The sequence below is a fragment of the Mus pahari genome, chromosome 1 (genome assembly GCF_900095145.1).
Source record: "Mus pahari chromosome 1, PAHARI_EIJ_v1.1, whole genome shotgun sequence".
Taxonomy (NCBI): Eukaryota; Metazoa; Chordata; class Mammalia; order Rodentia; family Muridae; genus Mus; species Mus pahari.
The window spans coordinates 128781828-128805364 of NC_034590.1; the positions used below are offsets into that span (position 1 = coordinate 128781828).

The window sequence follows — 23537 nt, forward strand, 5'->3', positions numbered from 1 at the left end:
ACACAGACACACACAAAGGATTTAAATAGAGATCGCTTCAAAGAACATAGGCATACAGGAACAAGGATGTGAGAAGATGCTCACATCACTAGCTATTCAGAAAATAGTAATTATTTGAGAACTGCTAATCAAGAAAGACATCAAGATACCACTTCATATCTACTAAGATAGTGGTTAACTCATAAAATACAAATTATTTTTTTCAAGATTTGAGAAATGTCAAAAAATTAGAACTTGCTAGGGAGGGAATGTAAAGTGGCTCCACAGCTGCAAGAAAAACCCTCAGGTCATTCTGGAAAAGCTAAATGTGTTAGAAAGGCCAAACACTCACTCTTAAGTATATACTCAAAAATCCGAAAGCAGACCCTTAAACATCTATGTGAGCATAAGCAAGTATCTGCTGCAGCTCCATTTGAAAGAACCCAAAGCAGAAACAACCTAAGTGTTCATCAAAATCTAGAGGGAAAAAATAAGGCTGAATGGAAAACCATAAAAGGTGACATAGAGTGAGACTATTCAGTCGTAAAAAGAAATGGCACCATGCTACAAGTTGGATGACCCAAGAAAACATTATAACAATATGTGAATATGACATGGTATCATTTGGATGAAGTAAATTTATAGGGATGGAAGACAAAGTTTAGAAAATTATTTAGTGAGTATAGTATCAGTGTACAATGAAGAAATATCCCCAAGACCAGTGGAAATCAAGAACAGAAGTTATTATTCAATACGGTTAGAGTTTCTCTTGGCAATGTGAAAGAGTTGTGAAAACTGATGCTGGAACAGTTGCAAAAGATTGTGAATATAGTTCACATCAAAGAGTTTAATATACTTCATGTTATATGTTAAATAAACTAGAAGACAAGTTAAATACTACACAGTAATACTACATGGAGATAAATAAATAGAAATATTTTAAATGAGAAAACAGTACACTCAGTTTCTATCTTTTAGGATTTAAAGGCCTACTTTGCAAATTCACATTTTATGAAACTTTCAAAATCTTTTTCATAGTTCAGTAATTTATATGGCATGTTAAATAAGAAATAAGTGTAGCAATTAAATGCACTAATATCATAAATTTCCATAAGCAAGACATACCAATGCATTTTCTTTAATTACAAGATTCTTGAGGGCCACAGCTCCTTTAAAGAAAAAAAAAGAAAGAAAATGATATATTCAACTGTATTACATTTTTAAATTAAATGTTTCATTTTAAATATGACACCAGAGGTAAAAATGTATATAATTAAAAAGCAGTTATATTTTGACCAGCTCATGTTCACTCTTCTGCCTAAGCTAAGAAGATCTGACAGGAAAATACCTTGCCCACCACTAGCCTAGACACAAAATACCCCAGATGCCATTTATCTGCCTCAAGGGGAAAAAGCACAAAGCAATAGGGAAGGATACCTGATGCCCTCCTCTCTCCTCTGAGTTCACACACACACACACACACACACACAAACACACACTCACACAAACACACACAGAGAAAGATACACACATATGCACAATATGTACTCACACAAAGCTATGACAAAATGAGAACACAAAATTACTCCCTATCAGTTTAATTACACACAATGGTTTAGCAGGCAGGAAACATTTCTAAATCTTGTACTTTGGAGGCCAGAGGCAGAAGAACCAATGAGTAGCAAGTGTGAGGTCAGTGTGAGTGAGCTACACAGTCTGGGACAGAGCTTAGTGGTAGAGCTTGCTCAACATGTACAACTCCCCAGGCTCAATGCTCTGCAACAGACATAAATTGGCAGAATGGATTCAAGGAAACTGATAAACAGCATCTAACAATAATCTGTAAGTGACTCTCTCTGCCTCTTAAGAGCACACATTAAGCTAAAAAGCACAATCACAGGAAAAGAACTTCCAAGCAGATAACCAACCACAAAGACAAGTGGGGGATATGATATGATTCAGCAATTCTACTTGTAAGAATTTCCTCAGAGTATCTGAATGCATAGATAATGAAGAGAAAAATTCACATTCATACCAGCATTATTACAAAGGCAAGAGCAACTCATGCATTCATCAACAGCTGGAGGGAAAAACAAAACAAAACACAGACACACACACATACACACACACACACACACACACACACACACACGACAAGAATATTTATTTTTAAAAATGAGTTGAATTCATGCTACAACATGGACGAACTATAAGACCACACTGTTAGATGAAAGAAACCAGCAAAAATAGAACAAACACAACCTCTATCATGGTTTGGAGATAGTAGAGTATGAGTAATTACTGCTTAATGGGTACAGGGTTTGACTTTTGTTCTACAGATAAATTGTTCAATGCTATAACATAGTGTGAATTTAGTGATGGTTACATGTTGAGGGAGCTTCAACCAGGGATACCTCAAACATGTGGACAGCAGGAATTGGCTGCCCCACCTTCTCCCAACCTAGTGCCATAAAGCTGGCTCCCCGACCACCAACCCTATTTAGAATTTTTTCTTTTTTTTTTCCATTTTTTATTAGATATTTTCTTTATTTACATTTCAAATGCTATCCTGAAATTTCTCTATGCCCTCCCCTGGCCCCTGTTCCCCTACCCACCTACTCCCACTTCTTGGCCCTGGCATTCCCCTGTGCTGGGTCAGTTATGAGACTTCACTCCTTGTTTGACCTTATAAGGTCTCCCTCTACCCACCCTACCTTCAGCCCCTGAAGATGCAGATGAAACACCTTCTAACATCCTTGCTCTGGCCAATGTTACAGAGGCATAAAAACCTTGCCCCAGAGACCCTGCCACCTCCCCAGAGGGAAAAATACCATCCTCCACCCCCATCCCCAGGTCTGTTAATTACCTGCACACTCACTGTGGAGATCCTGCACTGCACTGACCCATACCTGGCTAAACTTGCCTCACTCAGGTCCAAGAATTGGATATGGGGTGCAGTAAAGAACATAAACATTGAGGTTAGCATGGTGGCACACACCTTTGATCCCAGTACTTTGGAGGCAGAGCCAGGAGTATCTCTGCAGTCAGCCTGCCCTACATAGTAAATTTTAGGGTAACCAGGACTACATAGTGAGACCTTACCTCTGAAAGTGTGTATGTGTGTGTATGTGTGTGTGTGTATGTGTGTGTGTGTGTGTGTGTATGTGTGTGTGTGTGTGTATAATCTTTCAAAAGGGGCAGACCTCTGGAAGAAAATTAAAACTCCCAGATGATTAACAAGTAACAAGAAATGTTACCAGTAGATTCCTTTAAAGGAAATGCTTAAAGTACAATGTAAGAAAAAAGGAAAATTAAGTAATGAGGGTAAAATCAAATCTTTTATTTTCATTATTCTTAAATAAGCTAATAGAAAGTTCTTTGTTCCAGACATTAACAGCAGCAATGCACTGGCTCACTCCTCAGAACAGGAGCCCAGGAAGCAGCAGAGTGTCATGAGAATGGACTTAGATTATATTTAAATGAATACTACAAACTCCAAACAGCTTTTTAACGTATACTTAATATGCAAGAAAAATGGTTATACAAAATGCTTAACGAAAGCCAGAGAAAGCAGGAAACAAAACTTTGATTAAAAAAAAAAAAAAAAAAAAAAAGGAAATGGGTCATATTCCAGTCCCAGCAAGCAGCAGAACTTGGCAGCTTCAGTCATGTGGTGCTCTTAATAGCTAAGCCATCTCTCCATGAGGGCCAAACCAATTCCAACTACCACAGGGAGCTAAAGATGGGATTTCATCAATTGGAAAAGATAACACATCAGAAATTCCATTCAGCCTGGATAGAAAGAAACCTATTAGGTATTTCCAACAAGATCCTGTTGGATAAAACTTCAGTAGATAAACTTTGAGATTTATATTCTTCACCTTAAGGTTGTACTCATGCATGAGCATACATCCACACAAACTTCAAAAAGGTTGGGTGGTGTTCATCTTTAACTATGTTGACAAGTACCTCACCTACGTTAAATCCTTTCATAGTTAAATATTTCTAAAATGAGATTTGTAGATATACTTTCCTAAATTTTAGACATACTATTGGTTTCAGTGAAAAAAGCCGCTTCAACCTGTCATTGTCATGTTTGTGTTATGACTGATGTGTTATCCAATAAAGTAAGACTTTACTTTGCTTGAATAAAATCTTTGTGTTTAAAGAGATCCCAATTATTCACTATCATCATAAAAAGAATTCTCCCATATTCAGTATAACTTGAATTTTTAAATAGTTTTCAGACTGACAGAGATTGATTATATTTGGGAGGTACCTTTAAATCCAAACTCCTACATTCAAAATCAATAGAATTTCTTCCTATTAAGAAAAAAGGAAGAATATTAACTGTACATAACAACTGGATTATGGCATTACTTTTTTGATAATAAAATGCTGTCATATACAAACTAAAGTTTCTGGGAAGCATGTGTCTTATCCAGATCTCGTACTAACTATATTAACTCTTATTAGGATTTTGGGTTGGTCCTTTTTATCCAAAAACAGTCTCCAATGGCAATAGCATTCATGCACCAAAACTGGCCAGACACCAGAGCCCAATATTCTCTGGAATCATCAATACTAAACTAAAAATTTCTTAACATGCTAAATTTGCTAAAAGTCATAACAAAGTTGTTCTCTTAAAAGTATTACTGTTCAAAACTAGGACAAATAAACTGTTTTTCAAAACTAAAGAACTTTTAACCCAAGAGACTATATACTTTATGAGCCCATGAATCTCATGGGCTTGGTACACTTAGCCAGGGTGAAAACAATACTAAGCATTCAGATATTAATGATGAGAAGTACATGGACATTATAAAAATAATTACTAATGGAGTCCCATTTCCATTTCTGACTATAAAGTAAGAAATATAATTTTATTAAACTGAAAAAAAAAATCTATGAAACCCTGATTCCCTACATGTCTGGCCTTTTGTTTCTACCCCTGTTGATATAATATTTTGTGTATGGGAAAAGCTCAATTTTATTGGAGAAAAAAACTAAAATGATACTGTATTAGTATCTGTTTTCTTCTACAACGTAACTATACAATTATTTCTACAAACTGGCATCTGGTAAAATACCAAAAATAGTATGACAAATGAAAAGTATTAGTCACAAATAACAATTATAATAATTTGGACAATAAAAATATTTCCTAAATTAGAACCAGTCACTCCAAATGAGGTTAACTGCAAAATGAAATTGACCAAAAGACTAAAAGTTAAAAAAATAATAAATTATTTCAAATACTTGAAACATCAAATATTTCATTATACATAAATAGCAAGTACAAACATAGAAGGAGGGGAAAAAAAACCCAGTCTGATTAAAGGAGTATGGTTGCCAGAACTACCTGTTTTACTTTAGGTCATACTTAGGTCTTGATTAATGTTAGGTATAATATACTCCCATAATATGTCCACACAAATGCTATATCAGACACAAAGGATATAAAAAACAGACTCGGGTCATAATTCCAAATTATGTTAATGTGACCCTGGGGCAGCTGAAGGGGGTTGCAACCCTGTAGGTGGAACAACAATATGAACTAACCAGTACCCCCTGAGCTCACGTCTCTAGCTGCATATGTAGCAGAAGATGGCCTAATCGGCCATCATTGGGAAGAGAGGCCCCTTGGTCTTGCAAACTTTGTGTGACCCAGCACAGGGGAATGCCAGGGCCAAGAAGTGGGAGTGGGTGGGTAGGGGAGCAGGGGTGGGGGGAGGGTATAGGGAACTTTCGGGATAGCATTTGAAATGTAAATAAAGAAAAATCTAATAAAAAATATTTTAAAAAAAAATGAACAAAACACTAAGTTCTCCGCCTGACTTGCAAACACCAAAGTGCCATTTTCCCGCAGCAATAAAATATTGCATCTGTTTAAAAAAAAAAAAATGACCCTGGGCCTGTTCCATTAAGGTTTCAACAAGCCATTTCCCTCCCCTGAAGACCACAGTCCTGCCTCCTCAGCCTAATCTTCACCATCCCTAGCAATGGGCTTTCTTCTTGCTAGAAACAGCCTCCACATGCACAGAGCCTCATGTGATACATGGCCAACAGCAGAGCTACAAACCTAAGTGAGTGCCTCCAAAAGGCCACAAAAGTCAAGATTTTGCAAGGGGATCTGACACATCCCAACTCTGAATTATAAGTAACTGGAATTTGCAGATCATGAGCTAAATTATCTTGTTATTTTCTAGTCCTCTTAATTGCCATTCATTGCTAAGCTGTATCTAACCTAATATCTTCTGGAGTTAGTCCACTAGTTTCAATCAACCCCCAAATTAAGAATATATCAGATAAAATGTAAAATCTCTAGCTGAAGGTACTCCTCCTTTAGAATCCCTCCCGTTCTCAGGAGTTTTCAGGATTTCCCTTAACATATCTACTTTCACTCTGATAAATGCTATAGTCGAATTTTCCAAGACTTGCTGTTAGAAGTCTAGCTAATATCCTCACCAGAGTATTGTAAATGCCTTAACTTATGGCTTTCTTTTGTCCTAAACTATAAAAGTTCACACAACTGCATCCACACTGAACACGTTATTTGAGGCAACCAGAATCTATGTTCTCAGGCCATGGGTCACTCAAATTTGGCTCAGAATAAATTCTTGTGTTTCCCTTTGAAGTAAGAGCTGTGATCTATATGAACGGTAGACTTGGGTGGACTCATGTCTTTTGTCTGTCACTGGTACCATATTTGGGATGAATAAGCATTTTTGACATCTCCCAAGGAAAGTCACGTAATACTTAATGTGTATGTGTCTGACTACTGTCAAAATATGTGAGTCAAAAGGATAGAAGTACAACTGGAAAAAGGCAAATCCACTATTCCTGTCAGAGATCTGATAACTACTCAGTTATACACATATTTAGGGGGAGGAAAACAGACACAATTGACTTGATTATCACTCAAACCCTGGATGCAACTGACATTTATGGAACATTTCATCCAACAGAGGATTACATATTCCTCTGGAACACATATGTAACACTCACAAGGTAAGATTTACTCCAGCCTATAAAACAGGCTGTGTCTGAGCCAGTGTGAAAGATCATGAGTGATATTCAGATCACATCACGCCTGAAACTAAAAGTCAGTCTAATGGGAAGAAAGGGTGGGAGACAAAGCACAAAAACATTTCAGAGTTCTAGCTCTGAATAATGAATGCCAGGCTGAAGAAGTCATAAAAGGCATTTTCTATCATAGGAAAATACAACTTAAAAAAAAAAAAAGTAAGTACAGTAACAGCAAACCTTACAGGGGACACTGTGGCACTGAATTAAGAAAAGAAAAATCCACAATCAAAAAAAAAAAAAATCTCAGTTTCACTTCATTTCAGGCATGATGACACACCTCTTTAATCCCACCACTCGAAAGGCAAAGGTAGGCACATCTCTGTGAGTTTGGGGCCACCTTGGTCTACATACTGCATCCCAACAAACAGAAACTGAGGGGATGCATCCAAACTTACTTTCTGAGGCAAGTACTACCCTACGAATCAGATAAGGAGTTACAAGAGACTAATATGAACAGATGCTAAGAGTCTAATCAAAATATAAGTAAACAGAATAGAAAACACCCTAATGAAGTATAATTTATACCACAAATACAAGTCTAGTTCAGCAAGTGGAAAATAATCCATATAATCTATAATATCAACAAGTCAAAGATTTCAAATTCAAGGTCAGACATGCTATAGAGTAAATTTGAGACTGGCCTAGGCAGCATAGTAAAAACCTTGTCTCAATAAATACAGTGTGTATGACTTGTTTTTAAAAATCTAAATAGTAACTGCCTCCGGGGGTGAGTAGGAATTTGGAGGGAAAAGTCAGGAAAGGATTTTTCCAACAAAAATCATGTTCTATTGATTGGTCAGGTTTGGGTGAAAGAAGAGTCAGTGGGGGCATTAGAGATTGGAGAAGCTAGCCAGCACTTGTTCATTTCTCCACAATCACTTCACAAGATACAATGAAACGAAAAGGCAGTGGTTTAATATAATGGGTGGATGTGGGAAAATACTGAAGTTCAACAGTAAACAAAAAGAATCTGGCACCTAAAGGAAATACTGCCCGAACAGACAAAAATGATTTGGATCTACATAGCAAAAAGGGTTTGGAGACGTTCTCCACATTCACAGTATATTTTCACAGAACTTAAAAGAGAGCCATCTTGTGTAAGATGGTCCTGTGTAAGATATAAAATCAGTTTTCTGTGAACTTATAGCTACGGGAACTAAAAACACCTGTATTTTCTCATCTCCAGGTGAGATGAGAAACACAATACAGTGGATTCAGTGAGCAATTCCTCTGTAGTAGAAAAGTGGATTGCTATGCATAATGGAATAAAGAAGATGCTTCCCCTTCAAACTCAGCAATTCACAAGATAGTTCAAAGACTAGAGGGAACCAGTCAAGTGTGCTTTCTTAGAGGAGTTAAGTTTCTTCATACTAGACTAACAGGAAATGAACTGCCTAGAGACCTCCTAGCACAGGTACCAAAGTCTCCATAACCCTCGCTGTCAATGTGCACAGAAATGGAGTCGCTAACACTGCAGCACAGCATCACATCTGCCCTCAGAGTACGCAGAAGAAGGGCTCTAGGGGAGAGCCTGAGCCATATGTGTGCCTGCACTGACTTGACACACTGAAACCTCAGCACAGGCTCAGCTCTGGACTATGCAACCCGAATAACGCTAATCAACTGGCCTAGGCAGTTGTATATTCCTCCTTAATTCATTCTGGTGTGCTGGGAAACTGAAAGGCATTCTACATAGCACAGCCACAACTACCACCAGGTGTCTGAGAGCCACCACAATGAAAGAGATGACCCTCAGCATTAATTTTCTACAGGGGAACACACACCCCAAGACAATGAAGAATATGCTTATTGGGATTAGTTATGATTATCTGGTCTTGACAGTATAACTGAACATTTTGACAGAACTTTTTTTTTTTTTTTTGAGACAAGATCTCATGTAACCTAAGCTGGCCCCAACTCACTATGTAACAAGGACAACTCTGAACTCCTAATCCTCCTGCCTCACCTCCCAAGTGCTGGGTTTACAGATGTGTAACAACATGCTGAGTTTATTCTGTGTTGGGATCAATCTCACATGCAAGGACCACAATTTGATTTTCAGGTTTGCAAAAAGTATATGGTAAAAATAAACAAACAAGCAAATGAACATAATACATAAAATCTCTGGGATGCCATCAAAAGCACAAACATATGTATACTTAGAAAACATAATGAACTGAAACACAGGAAACCGACTCAGCAAAGTAAGAGCAGAAAAGTTACAAACCATAAGAAAGGTATAATAATATTAGAATCATTTAGAACTTCAAACGTCATAACAACAAAGGACATCTCCCCAACATTTCATAGCTAAACTGCCAAAAGCTTATCAAAGAGTAAAGAACAAGTATGAAATATTGCAAGAGAGAACAGCCAAATCACATTTAAAGAAAAATCAAGGCTAGGGAAAAGGGTCACTAGTAAAGTTCTTTCTATGCAAGCATAAGGAGTACAGTGCCTCTGAGACTCAATTTCTGAATGTACTTCTTATCCAGACACTGGGGAAGCAGGCTAATGGAACCCTTAGGCTCACTGGCAAGCCAGTCTAACCTACTTGACATGTTCTAAGTCAAAAACTGACTCAAAAAGAAAGAGTGGATGATGACAGCCTATAATGACTTTACATACACTTACACACTCTACAGACATGTTCATGCATGTGCACACATGGGCATGCGTGCACACATGTGCACACACACACACACACACAAGATAAGACAATCCATACAAATAGTGGATTTCTCATCAGAAACTCTAAGGTCTGAGACAGCATGGAATGGTGTACTTCTGTACCCAGAAATATAAACAAAAATAATACAAAGACCTTCCACAACAGACATAGACTAAAGGGACCCATGGCCACTAACCCATTACAAAAGGAACCCTACAGCCAGGAGAAGATAAAATAACCATGACAGTATAAAAATAACTCTCAGAAGAGGAAATACATGAAAATGAGGAGTCAAAAATTTTTATACATTTAAACATTAGTAAGAAAAACAAAAAATATTTGAAACTAGAAGAAAAAAATAAGAACAAGTAGATTATCTTTCACTAAAAGCCACAAAATAGAAATGCTCTTAATTTACTTTTTACACAGACTGACAGGATGGAGTCTTCAAAACACCCAACAAAATACAGTTTGCAAAAACCTCAACTCACCACCACCACCACCACCAACAACAACAACAACAAACACCAAAACTAAAAGTGAAAGGATGAAAAATTATATTCTAAACAAATGGAATACGAAAGTGGTAGCTATTCTCCTGTCTCATAAATGAACTTCAAGGTAGAAGACTTAAAAAGAGTTACCATATTTATAAAGAGCTCTATTCAAAAGGTTATTTGGATTATAAATGCCACAAACCTCATACTAATCATTTTATAGAATACTACTGGACCTAAGGACAGGTCTCATTACAGTTACAGCAGGTAAGTCTAGTACCTTACTCTCACCAACAGATAATTCAAGCAAAAAACAAAATCTTACAAGAAATACTGTACTTGGGGCTGGTGGATGGCTCAGTGGTTAAAAGCTGCAGACGTTGGACTTTCAAGATATTCCCACTGGTGCAATAGTGGGAACTGTAGGAATAGCAAACCACTCTCTGATAGGATCTAAGGCCTGTTCTGTGAGGTGGAGCTCATATCTGGCACTGTTATAGCCACCTAGAATCTCTGTTACCTTGATCATAGGTCCTAGAAGAAAACCCAATACGACTCTGCTAAAAGGACATACTACTAAAACAACTCCTAATATGCTATTGCTATACTCATGGATGAGAACATCTTTCAAACAAAGAAGCATCTCCTTATAGTGTATGGCAGTTGACACCTATGCCCTCAACTGGTCAACAGGCAGAGAATACAAGTGTGGAATGGTCACATAAATGGTCATGGTAAAGGGGACAGATTTACCAAAATCCTTCTCCCAAGGCTCAGAGATCTTGAAGTAGGGAGGATGCAAAGATTACGAAAGCCCAGAGGTGGTGGATAACATCAAAGAAACAGTGTTTTCCAAACATAACAATCTAATTTCCATTATCAAAATTTTCAACTTTCAATGAACTTTTTAAAGCCCAGATTTAACTAGAGTTGCTCCTTTTGGAATTCACAGGAGACTATTCTTTTCTTTTTTTTTTTTTAACTTTGTTTCATTTATCAAAATATAATCAAATTCTTACACATGTCACCACATGATCCAGAAACTACATTTATACATATTTATTAATGGAAATTTTTTCACTTATTTATTATTTTTTTGGTTTTTCAAGACAGGATTTCACTGTATATCCTTGGCTGTCTTAGAACCTCATCTGTATACCAAGATGACCTTGAACTCAGGGATCTTCATCTGCCTTTCCAGTGCTGGAATTAAAGGCATGTTCTACCACACCCACCTTAGCAGTGGGAATTTTAAACATGCCTTTAAAAAATATTCACATGAATGTTCATAGTGGTATCTATAATATCACAAAAGTTAGAAACAACATAAATGCCCAACAGATGACTCAATAAATATTCACACCGTTAAATACTATTTAATCCACCCTTCAATAGTAAAGACATATAAGATGCCTTAAATAAGGAAGCCAGTAACAAAAGAATATTACATGACTACACTTAAATTAAATGTCAAGAGTCAGCAAATCCATGAAGTCAGAAGACAAATGACTTCCAAAGGTGGGGTACTCATGAATAAAGAATATGTAATGTATGCTAATGAGCTGAGAGTTTGGGGGGGGGGCTGTGGGAGGTAGTTAAATGTTCTAGAATTAGTGGTAAGTGCTGTACAACTATTACATTAAAAAATACTAAATTGGAGAGAGAGAGAGAGAGAGACAGACAGACAGACAGACAGACACAGGGACAGAGAGACAGCTCACAAAAAGAAACTGAAAGCTAAGGTGAGAGGCTACTATGCCTTGTTAGGCCTACATCTAAAAGACCCAGCAACTCTTATGATCGCCAGACTAGGGGCTAAGCTTCCAACATAGAACTTTTAGGAGACACAATCTGACCTTAACCAAATCATTTCACTTCTCATAAAGTTACATATTTACTTACCATTCACAATCCCACTGTTAGGTATTTACTCCAAAGAAATAATTTATGTTCACACTAAAACCTAATGCATTTTTCCTTTTAACTGCCAAAAAGGAAATACTGCAAAGATGGCAAACCTGTGTTTATAACAAGCCATAAAGACCTGCATACATCACCTTGTCCTGCTCAGAAGTATGGGAATGGCAGGACAAGGTAATGTATGCAGGACATGAATGACGCATGGATGACTTCTCTGCATTCTGTTAAGAAGCCTGACTCAAGCTGCTACACAGAAGCCGAGTGTGATGGCACAGACCTTTAACTCCAGCATTCAGGAACCAAAGCAAGAAGATTCTAAGTTCCAGGCCAGCCAGGGCTACATAGTGAAACCATATCTCAAAGAGAAAAAGCTCCATAGCCAAAGGATTCAATTTATCTAACACTCTAAAAAATAAAGGCACATCAGCAGATTGTAAACAGAGACATAGTTGCCACTTGAGGAAGAATCAATTACAAAGAAATAGAAGAGGGAATTTCCTAGGCTTGCAGTCTTTTTGTATCATTATTGAGATAGTTGAAACATTCTTAAGGTTTGTTAAAACAAACTATTCACAAGACTCAACTTTATTCTAGGTAAACTTTAAATACATAAATTTGGTGAAACCTGCACCTTAAATGTAAAAACATTTCATTACAAATCAAACCACTGTTCAAGTAACTTTTTCTTGTTCATGTCATTGTTTTCATTTGTATGTACGAGTGTTTTGCCTGTGTGTAAGTCTGTGCGCCACACATGCTTGTGTGCAGTGGCCCCTAGAGCCAGAAGAGAAAGACAGATGCCCTGTAAGCTGCCATGTGGACACCAGGACTTGGATCCAAGTCATCTGGAAAGGCAGCCAATGCTTTTAACCACTGAGCCATCTCTCCAGGTCCCAGCTCAGAAATTCTTCGGGGCTTTTTTCTGAGCTATAGAGTTTTGTTACCTTCACTCTGCAACGGAGAAGCAGAGCAGATTAAGCATTCTGCAAGCACCTGATCTCAAAGAGGCTGTGCTAGCACTTACAGATCAATTACCCACGTTATCATGGAAGAAGAGGGCTTGTTTAATAAAACTAAATTACTTGCTTTCAATAGTTCAAAAATGAGAAGGCTCAAGATAAACGAGAATTTTTAGAAAGCTTTAAGTAAGTACGTATCAGAGAATGCACATACTATTTACACAAATAATTAACCCTAACTTTGGCCTGGAACTTTCACTTCAAAAAAGGCCTCTACTTGCTAATAGCTATTTAAAATAAACAAGAGTGTAGCACTAAAAATAAGACACTGTATTAGGTAAAGCATTGCAGTGAAGGGGTAGATGCAGCCCTTCCCATCTAAGCAACTGAGAGGAGTGCTCATCACTTCTTCAGGTCTGAGAGCCTAGAAACGGAAAGCCCAACTTACATTTTGACCGTCTGTTTTCCTGCATTTTCTTTTCGTTCTTTTTTTAAAAACTCAGGTCTTACAAACACCCACATTCCCACCTGGTCAGGCTGCGACCTGAAAACCTAAGTAACTCTGAGATACTCTGAGAGGGGCTTTCCTTTCCTTTTGTGCCCCCTGTCATTTGCCTGTTCCAGCTAAGCAACACCCAAGTCCAAGTTCAGTGGCCCGCACTCGCCTAGAAAGCACGGTGAAATGGGGCAGGGAAGGGACGAAGGGTGTCTTCGCGGATGGCGCCTGGCCTTCACGTGCAAGTCGGCGTGCGACTGGCCGTGGGCTCGCCGGAGCCTTCCTGACAGCCCAGGGCGAAAGTGCCAGGGATGGCTCCCTTGCCCAGCGGAGGCCAAGGGTCACCAGCACCCGGCCCCCACTGGGACGCGAGGCTTCAGCCCGCGCCTCCCCCAACCTCACGGCTCGCGCCGCCCGCCCGGGAACCGCCGCCCCGCTTTACATAACTTGAAGGGCGAGGCGGGCAGCTGCAGGTGGCGGCGCCGGGCTGGCCAAGGACCGAAGTCACGAGAAACCGCGCCGCCGTCTCCCGCGACCCTGGAGCGGCGACCCCACCTTTACCTTTCCAAATGCCCAGGGAGAGCTGGGACTCGTCCAGGTTCACCACATAGTCCCCCAGGAACCGGTTCAACACGTCCACGACCACCGACTCGAATACCATTTTTTTTTCTCTGCCGCGTAGGGCACCGCGGCACTACCCACGCTGCTCCTCCCTCGAGACGGCTCGGCTTACCGGCTCCCGGCCCGCTCCGGCTACGGTGCCGGTGCTGCCGGGTCCCCTCAACCCGACCGCGAGCCCCACAGAAGGAAGGTAGCCGCTCGCACCACGCGTGCGCAGCTCGGACTGCGCGTGGGGGCGTGACCGACGCGGAACTGGAGGCGCGTCCCGGAGCGAGAGTGAGGGACGGCGGCTGCGCAGCCGCGGGCCCGCCCTTGCCCGCGAGCGGAACGCCGCGCCTCTCCCGCCGGCCGCGCCTCTCCGGCGGGCCGCGCCTCTCCCGTCGACCCCGCCTCCTATCTGTCGCTTAGCAACAGGACACCAATCGAGCACTAGAGACCCCGCCCTGGAATGATTCTCCTCTTTACCCACGGCAAGCTTTCTCTAGGTGGCGGGGCGTGGGACTAACCGACAGGAACGCCCCTTCCGAAAGAGAAAACTAAGGTCGCGGGATCCAAAGAGTGGAGAGTGTACAGCTTGGTGCGAGGTTGCGGGAAGTTTCCTGAGGCAGTTTCCCAGGACGCTTTTCCCCATTATTACCAGTTGTGAGGTTCGGCCAGCCTTGGTGCTTGGGTGCCTTCTCAGGTTCTCCCGGCTCCTGACAAGGATGAGAACTGGCCCTTCAGTTGCCTTCACTGACTTCCTCAGCTACGAATCTATGCTGGAATCTGTGCTGAGGAGGGGCGAGGGAGAGTAAAGTCGGGAGATAAGTTCCAAGTTCTTAATGTGCAACTGCTCTTGGTACCTTTTCCGGTCAAATCATTTATGTGGAAGCCGCCAGTCATGTTAAAGTGTAGCACAGCACGTTTGAGTCAGTCCGGGGACAACAGAGAGCCTGACAAGAACCAAGGAAGACACCCCTGAGCCTTAGTGGCCATCCTAAAATAAGTAGTGTCCTCCGCTCCACGCTTGGACTTAGAGAAAATTAGTCCCAAAGTCCTGAGGTCACAAGACAGAGGTGCAACTTAGAGAACCGACATTAATCCTGAGGATTTCAGAAGCAGCAGTAGTACACTTTAAACTTTCTCTTCGCAAGGCACATCCTGATTTGGCATTTAGTGTGTTTTGTGCATAGTCATCAAGTATCTCAAATTTATAGGCTTAAGACTAGCCTTTCAGAAAAAAAGAGCAAAAATAGTGTAAACTTTGTTTTTAGCTTTTAAAGAATACATTAGCATATATTTTACAAAATAATGGGTTTCATTATAACATATTGATATATATGTATGTCCTTTCTATTGACTGATTCCTTTCCTTCTTCCCAAATAGGGCCCCTTCTGTTTTCATGGATTTTCTATCGAGATTCTAAACATATGAATTTTTATTTAGCTCAATTTTAAATATCATTTGTGTGTATAAGTGTTTTCCACATTCCTACCTGGTACCCTCAGGAATAGCTCCCTGGTATTGGCGTTACAGGAGGTTGTGAGCCTCCATGTGGGTGGGTGCTGGCAACAGAATTCAGGTCCTCTGAAGCAAATGCTATTATGCAGAGTCGTCTCTTGAGCCTATTCTAAAATTTCATTCCAGGGAAGATATAAAACACTGTAGTGCTTCTCCTATGGTCCCCAAGGACAAATTCAGATATGATTCCATCAAAGTTCACGTTGGAGGATCAATGAGTTTGTTGGGCTTCCTTAAAGAGCATATCTGAGGTCTTAGTTACAGGAGTGTGGGTGTGGGAAGTACTTACCCAACAGGGATGAAGGCTTCTCCATTGTAGCTTCATAGACATTACTCCACTCCTCTAGTCTTCCCCTCCACAGCCCCAGTTCGTGTGTTCTCAAACTGTGGGTATCCACCTCTAGGGTCCTGAAGGAGCCTTTCACAGGGGTTGCCTAAGACCATTGGAAAAGAAAGATATTTGCATTACAATTCATAACAGTAGCAAGATTACAGTTGTGAAGTAGCAACGAAAATAACTTTATGGTTAGGAGTTGCCATTTCATGAGGAACTGTGTTAAAGGGTCTCAGCAATAAGAAAGTTGAGACCCACCATTCTAGTTCCTCCTGGAGGCCATGTGCAATTCAAGCACAGTCACATACCACAGGTGGTAGTACAGTGAGGTACACTCCTCCACTAGCTGGGACAAGCCTTTTACAAGGGGCTACAGCTGAACTTCCACAAGACGGAGGACGCTTGACTAGGAGCACAGTCACAACAAGGTCTGAGGATGGTTGCCGAATGTTGTTGCGTGCTTTTTTATGAGACACATATTTCTGAACTCTGTACATGGAGTTGGTTGGTCTCAAACTCGTGGAGATGTATGTGCCTACCTCTACCTCTCAAATGCTGGGAATAAAGGCTATTGTCACCACACCTGACTTATTTGACATAGTTTCACATAGTTTTTCTTTTGAAGAGCCTTTATGGAGTTTCTAAGTCAACTTAGTGATCTCAGGGACACTGAGGTATTAGGAATTTTTCCAAAGTCAAAAACGAACTGGGACTTCCTGATTCACCACACATATTTCTCAATAATAATAATAATAATAATAATAATAATAATAATAATAACTTGTTTTGACTTATTGCTTCCATTTCTAATGAAAGAAAACAAAGCTTGTTGGAAGGACAAGCAAAGGAGAATTTTTTTTAAAGAATCTTAAAGCCAATATTGATGGTAATATAAATAAATACAATCTTTCTAAATGCCAGCCTGTAAGTACCCACAAGCTAATCCATCTGTGTGCATATATTAGTGTATACATACTTACATGCATGTATGTGTATGAATTTTGGCTTAGCAATCCTTCCAGAGCTTTAAGCTAAGAAAAGAATTTTAAAAAATTAAAACCTATCCTTATAAAGGACATTTATTAAACCTTTGTTTAAAGAAGCAAACTTAAATATTCATTAGTAGAGAAGCTAGGCAAATTAACATATACATGCATATACTAGGTTAACAATGCAGGAATTAAAATGAAAATGAAAGATTTATAAAATGAAAATGAAAATGAAGATTTATAAAATGAGAGGTTATCGGTCTTATCTTTCGAGAAAGGACTGAAAAGCATCATGAATTGTCAGCTTATTTTGACTGTACAGAAAATACAAAAGTCTGGAAATATATTCACCAAATGTTAACCACAGTTATCTCTAGATGATAATTATTATGTTTATTTTCTATGCTTTTTTCGAAGATGAATTTTTTTTTTTTGAGACAGGGTTTCTCTGTATAGCCTTGGCCTCGAACTCAGAAATCCACCTGCCTCTGCCTCCCGAGTGCTGGGATTAAAGGCGTGCGCCACCACGCCCGGCTTCGAAAATGAATTTTTTAATGCTAAGTATAAACTTGTTCTTCTAAACTGGCAAAGAAGAATTTGTCATAGTTGTTATTGCATCATATGCTGTTTGATAAAGTCTTTGGGAAACTATATGGAAATTCTCTTTCCAGAATCAGAGCCAAGAGACGTACACAGATGCAGTCCAAACCTCACTGGACAACTCATATGGAATTGGATTTGAACTCTCAAAAGTCTGCCTAAAAACTTGATCTGGGCAGATATTTTTCCAAAGACAACACATAAATGCAAAAATAAATCTTGTTCAACATCACTAACAGCTGGGGAAAGGAAATCAAAGCTGCGATCATACATGTGATTTTTTTTCCATATTTAACCCAGCAGTGAATCTTTTTAAAAATAGTGATGATCTCCAAATGCTGGTGAAACTGTTGAGAACCAGGGTCATTCACATACTAAAAATGAGAATGTGAAATGCTATAGCCTCTCTGAAAAAGTTAGATCATGTCTGCAAAATCTAAGCAAGCATGTCCATGCAAACTAGAACTGTAAGTCTAGACATTTATCCAAAAAATAAAAATAAGAAATAAAAAAGTGAAGGCAACTGCCAGTATATAAATAGGTAAAGAATCTAAGAGTCAGGGGGAATCAAGAATGGGTCAGAGAAAAAAGTGAAGTGGGTCAATGAAGAATGACGAAGATAAGCCATCCATCAGAAGTACTAAAACTCATTCTGATTGTCTGGTAGCAAAGAGCACAATGTTCAGTAGCCCACTATGAACTGAACCCACAATCAATACTGACTAACCTTGTTCATTCGATCTAACCAGCCTCCACATTTGTGTCAATATTAATTTATCCGGATGAGGGAGCTTTCAGAAATGAACTTTCTGCTGATTTGCACTTTTGTTTTTTGTTTTTGTTTTTTTTTTTAAGATTTATTTGTTTATTATATGTAAGTACACTGTAGCTGTCTTCAGACACTCCAGAAGAGGGCATCAGATCTAGTTACGGATGGTTGTGAGCCACCATGTGGTTGCTGGGATTTGAACTCTGGACCTCTGGAAGAGCAGTCGGTGCTCTTACTCACTGAGCCATCTCACCAGCCCCCTGACTTGCATTTTTGAATATTGACAGAAATCTCAATTTCCTTTCCCTGTTCATGTTCCTTCCTCGATGATAATTTAAGGGGGAAAAGTCTACAGCGTGTAAAGGTAGCTTTTGTCCTTTGTACGGAATCCATGTGCAATGTCAGCCAGAAAAATAAATTCTTAATTATAAAAAGTGCTATTGATATATTTGAACCTAATGAATACTGTTAATGTGTTTTATTGGGAAGATTTAGTTCAAAGATCAGTTATTAAGCAATATCTACTGATGTCTAGAACTCATTGTTGATAAGACATAAAAGTATTTCCTAAGGAACATGTACAGATTTCCAAATTCTCTGCCTGAAAGTAACATGCTATTGCTGCTCAGAAAAACCATCAATTAACTACCTTATTTATACTATTCTCAAATTGTCTGTTCTCCTTTTTATATCTAAGGAGGTTCTGAGTCAGATCCACTAATTTGGTTTCATTAAATGTTAAATTAGACATCAGTTACCTATTCAAACTGCTGATCTTCTTCCCTCCAGGAAGTTAAAAGAGCACCATCTAGTGGAATGTTGTAGAAAACTCGAAGTTCTACTTCGAATTGAAGCAATCACTTTTAAAATAATAATAATAATTAATAATAATAATAATAATAAATTATTACTAACATAATTTTAATATGGTCCAATTATGTTCCTTGACTGGCAGTGATTTGCCTCTCAAATTTGGGGATTCTTTATTCATTTACTTCGTACCACCACTCCTGGCTATAATCACCAATTTAAACTTCCTTTTTAAATGCCGGTGGTATATATAACTTCTTATTTTTTATAAAATAAATTTAAGATATCTTTTAAACTGAACTTCAAATTAGAAGGCCAACATTAATAATATTTATTACTACACTCCTCCATTGCTGGTGGGATTGCAAGCTTGTACAACCACTCTGCAAATCAGTCTGGCGGTTCCTAAGAAAATTGGACATAGTACTACCAGAGGACCCAGCAATACCTCTTCTGGGCATTTACCCAGAAGATCTTCCAACTGGTAATAAGGACACATGCTCCACTATGTTCATAGCAGCCTTATTTATAATAGCCAGAAGCTGGAAAGAACCCAGATGTCCCTCAATAGAGGAATGGATACAGAAACTGTGGTACATTTACACAATGGAGTACTACTCAGCTATTAAAAACAATGAATTTATGAAATTCTTGGGCAAATGGATGTATCTGGAAGATATCATCCTTAGTGAGGTAACCCAATCACAAAAGAAGTCACTAGATATGCACTCACTGATAAGTGGATATTAGCCCAGAAACTTAGAATACCCAAGATACATTTTGCAAAGCAGAAGAAAACCAAGAAGGATGACCATCGTGTGGATACTTCATTTCTCCTTAGAATAAGGAACAAAATACCCATGAAAGGATATAGGTGCAGAGACAAAATTTAGAGCTAAGATGAAAGGATGGNCTATCCAGAGACTACCCCATCCGGGAATCCATCCCATCATCAGCCACCAAACCCAGATACTAATGCACATGCCAGCAAGATTCTGCTGAAGGGACCCTGATATAGCAGCCTCTTGTGAGGCTATGCCAGTGCCTGGCAAACACAGAAGTGGATGCTCACAGTCAGCTATTGGATGGAACACAGGGCCCCCAATGGAGGAGCTAGAGAAAGTACCCAAGGNGNTGTAGGGGGCTGCAACCCTGTAGGTGCAACAACAATATGAACTAACCAGTACCCCCTGAGCTCNNGTCTCTAGCTGCATATGTAGCTGAAGATGGCCTAATTGGCCATCATTGGGAAGAGAGGCCCCTTGGTCTTGTAAACTTTATATGACCCAGCACAGGGGAAGGCCAGGGCCAAGTAGTGGGAGTGGGTGGGTAGGGGAGCAGGAGTGGGGCGGTATAGGGAATTTTGGGGATAGCATTTGAAATGTAAATAAAGAAAATAATAAATAAAAAATAATATTTATTACTTTATGACATTTTAATTAATTTTTACTGCTTGTTTTTTTCTCCCTTGAATCATTATGTTTCTCATGTAGGATTATATCTCATGTAGAATTAATGAAGGACTTGGTTGCAACTTTGTGATAATAAATATAAATTTGGCTTCACTGTTTTGCTTCACATATTGTATGGCTATCAGATTAATTTCTAAACAAAATTTTAATTCTTCACTTGTTATGTTAGACATTTGCATTCTTTTTTGAGGTTCAATAGGAATTATAAGGTCCTTTCATAGCCATGATTATACTAAACTGTGGGAGGGAACCTCAAATCATTTTCACTAAAAACAAGAATAAGAGAAGCATACCCACTCTCCCCATGGGTATTCAACAGGTTATATATTTGCAGAGTTAGTTCCCAGTTGATCAACTTTTGAAAGAATTAGGAGATGTGGCCTTGGTGGAATAGGTGTGACCTTGTTTGAGGTGACATGTATCTAGGGGTGGACTTTGAAGTTTCAAAAGTCATGATCCAGGCTCCAGCTTCTATCTATCTATCTGTCTGTCTGATTGTCTATCTACTCTCTCCCTTTTCCTCTCTCTTGTCTGTGGAGCAGGATACAAAGCTCTCAGCTACTTCTCTGGCACCATGCTTTCCTGCCTGTGGCTTTGTTCTCTCCATAATGCTCATGGACTGTCCCTCTGAAACTGTAAGCAAGCCCCCAATTAAATGCTTTCTTTTTTTTAAAATTTATTTATTTATTATATGTGAGTACACTGTAGATGTCTTCAAACACTCCAGAAGAGGGAGTCAGATCTTGTTATGGATGGTTGTGAGCCGCCACCATGTGGTTGCTGGGATTTGAACTCCGGACCTTTGGAAGAGCAGTCGGGTGCTCTTACCCACTGAGCCATCTCACCAGCCCATGCTTTCTTTTTTTAACAGTTGCCTTGATCATGATATCTCTTCACAGAAATAAATAAGGACTAAGACAAACGATTTTTGAAATCTTAGCTACATCAGTAAAGCAAGGGGAGGCAGTAAAAGGGCTTGTGAAGAAAACGAAGAAGTCAAAACTCAATTAAAACCCTTAGAACTGATGAACACTCAGCAACATAACACTATGCCAAAATGCAAAATAAATAAATAAATAAATAAATAAATGGAACTGGGAAATGAATTAGTAAGTCAAGCAAAGGCCTGAGTACATAAACCCAGCCCCGCCAACCCCCAGGTAAAAAGCCCAATATGGCAGCACTTGTCTGTAATTCCAGCGCTTGGATGGGCAGAGGCTAATGGATTCAGATGGTTCACTGGCCAACCAGTATACCAAAATGACAATGTTCAGGGTCAGTGAGAGATCCCATCTCAAAAAAGTTAGAGTATACAGAAACTTCCATGCGTGCTTGCACAGGCAAGCACCTCACCTGAATCTACCTACACCACACGTGTGCACATGCACATGCACACATTCTACAATAAACCTAACCAAGGAAGCAAAAGACCACTACATTGAAAACACTGAAGAAGAAAACTGAAGAAGATCCTAGAAGACAATTTTCATGCTCAGAATTAATATTGTGAAAATGATTATCTTACTAAAAACAATGTACAGATTGAATGCAGTTCTCATCAAAAGTCCAATGCCATTTTCACATAAATAGAAAAGCAATCTTAGAATTTGTATTAAAGCTATAATACCCCAGAAATCCAAAGCACTCCTGAGCAAAAGGAATAATTCCTCATTTCAAGTTAACTTGAAGTTCTGTCACAGAGTAATAAACAGAATTACACTGGCACAAAAACAGATGTATAGATTGGTAGGATAGGATTGAAGACTTTGGTATAAACCCACATGGCAATAACCATTTGATTTTTTTTTTGACAAAGATGTCAAAAAATACACATTGAAAAAAGACATCCTCTTCAATAACTGGTACTCAAAAACCTAAATATCCACATGTGGGATATTCTTTCTCACCTTATAAATAAATCCTAAAGGGTCAAAAGTCTTAATGTAAGGTCTGAAACTCTGAGCTGCTGGAGGGAAAAGTACAGGAAAAAAGTCACAGGACAATCGACAAATGGAACCTCAGCAAAACGTCACTCCAGAAATCAGGACAACTGACAAATGGAACCTCAGAAAAAAGTCACTCCAGAAATCAGGACAACTGACAAATGGAACCTCTGGCAATCAGGACAATTGACAAATGGAACCTCATGAAAAATTTTAAAAGACTCAAAATGTATCAGAGAAGAATAAATAAAAGACTAAAAAGGTTTCTGCATCGCAAAGAAAACGAAAGTGAAGAAACAGCCTACAAAAATGGAAGATAATTTTAGTTAGCTATACATCTGTCTTAGTTTCTTTTCTGTTGCTGTGTTAAAATACCCCCAACAAAAAGCAACATTGGAAAAAGGATTTGTTTTAGTTCACAATTCCAGGTTACAGTCCATCATATCAGGTAATTTAAAACAGCTAATCACATCCACAATCAGAGAGAAATGGATGGATCTGGGCTTTCCACAACTCACTGTCTCCTCCTCTATTATACAAGGCAAGACTCAAATCCAGGGAACAGTGACATCAAACTTTAGGTTGGGTCTTCCCACATCAATTAATATAAAGACAATCTCTCAAAGGCATGCCTATAAGTAAACCTGATGAAGGCAATCTCTTATTGAGACTCTTTTGTCATGTGATTGTAGAATGTGTCTCATTGCCAATTAAAATCACATCTCACTAAAGACTGATGTCTAGAATATATAGAGAATTCAAACACTTTAAAAAGGAAAATAACAGCCGGGCGTGGTGGCGCACGCCTTTAATCCCAGCACTCAGGAGGCAGAGGCAGGTGGATTTCTGAGTTTGAGGCCAGCCTGGTCTACAAAGTGAGTTCCAGG

General features: G+C 39.1%; 1 protein-coding gene across 4 annotated transcripts in view; it reads right to left on the reverse strand.

The window, feature by feature from the left end:
• Positions 1-14436, reverse strand: part of Vps13a (vacuolar protein sorting 13 homolog A) — a 197325-nt gene extending 182889 nt beyond the window's left edge. For all 4 annotated transcript variants that reach the window (XM_029542348.1, XM_021191562.2, XM_029542349.1 and 1 more), the window contains exons 1-2: positions 14173-14436; positions 1105-1148 (exon numbers count right to left, since the gene is read on the reverse strand). In XM_029542348.1, coding sequence (XP_029398208.1) covers positions 1105-1148; positions 14173-14272 — 144 coding nt within the window. In that variant the 5' untranslated portion in view covers positions 14273-14436. The remainder of the gene's footprint in view (positions 1-1104; positions 1149-14172) is intronic.
• Between the last annotated feature and the right edge of the window lie 9101 nt (positions 14437-23537).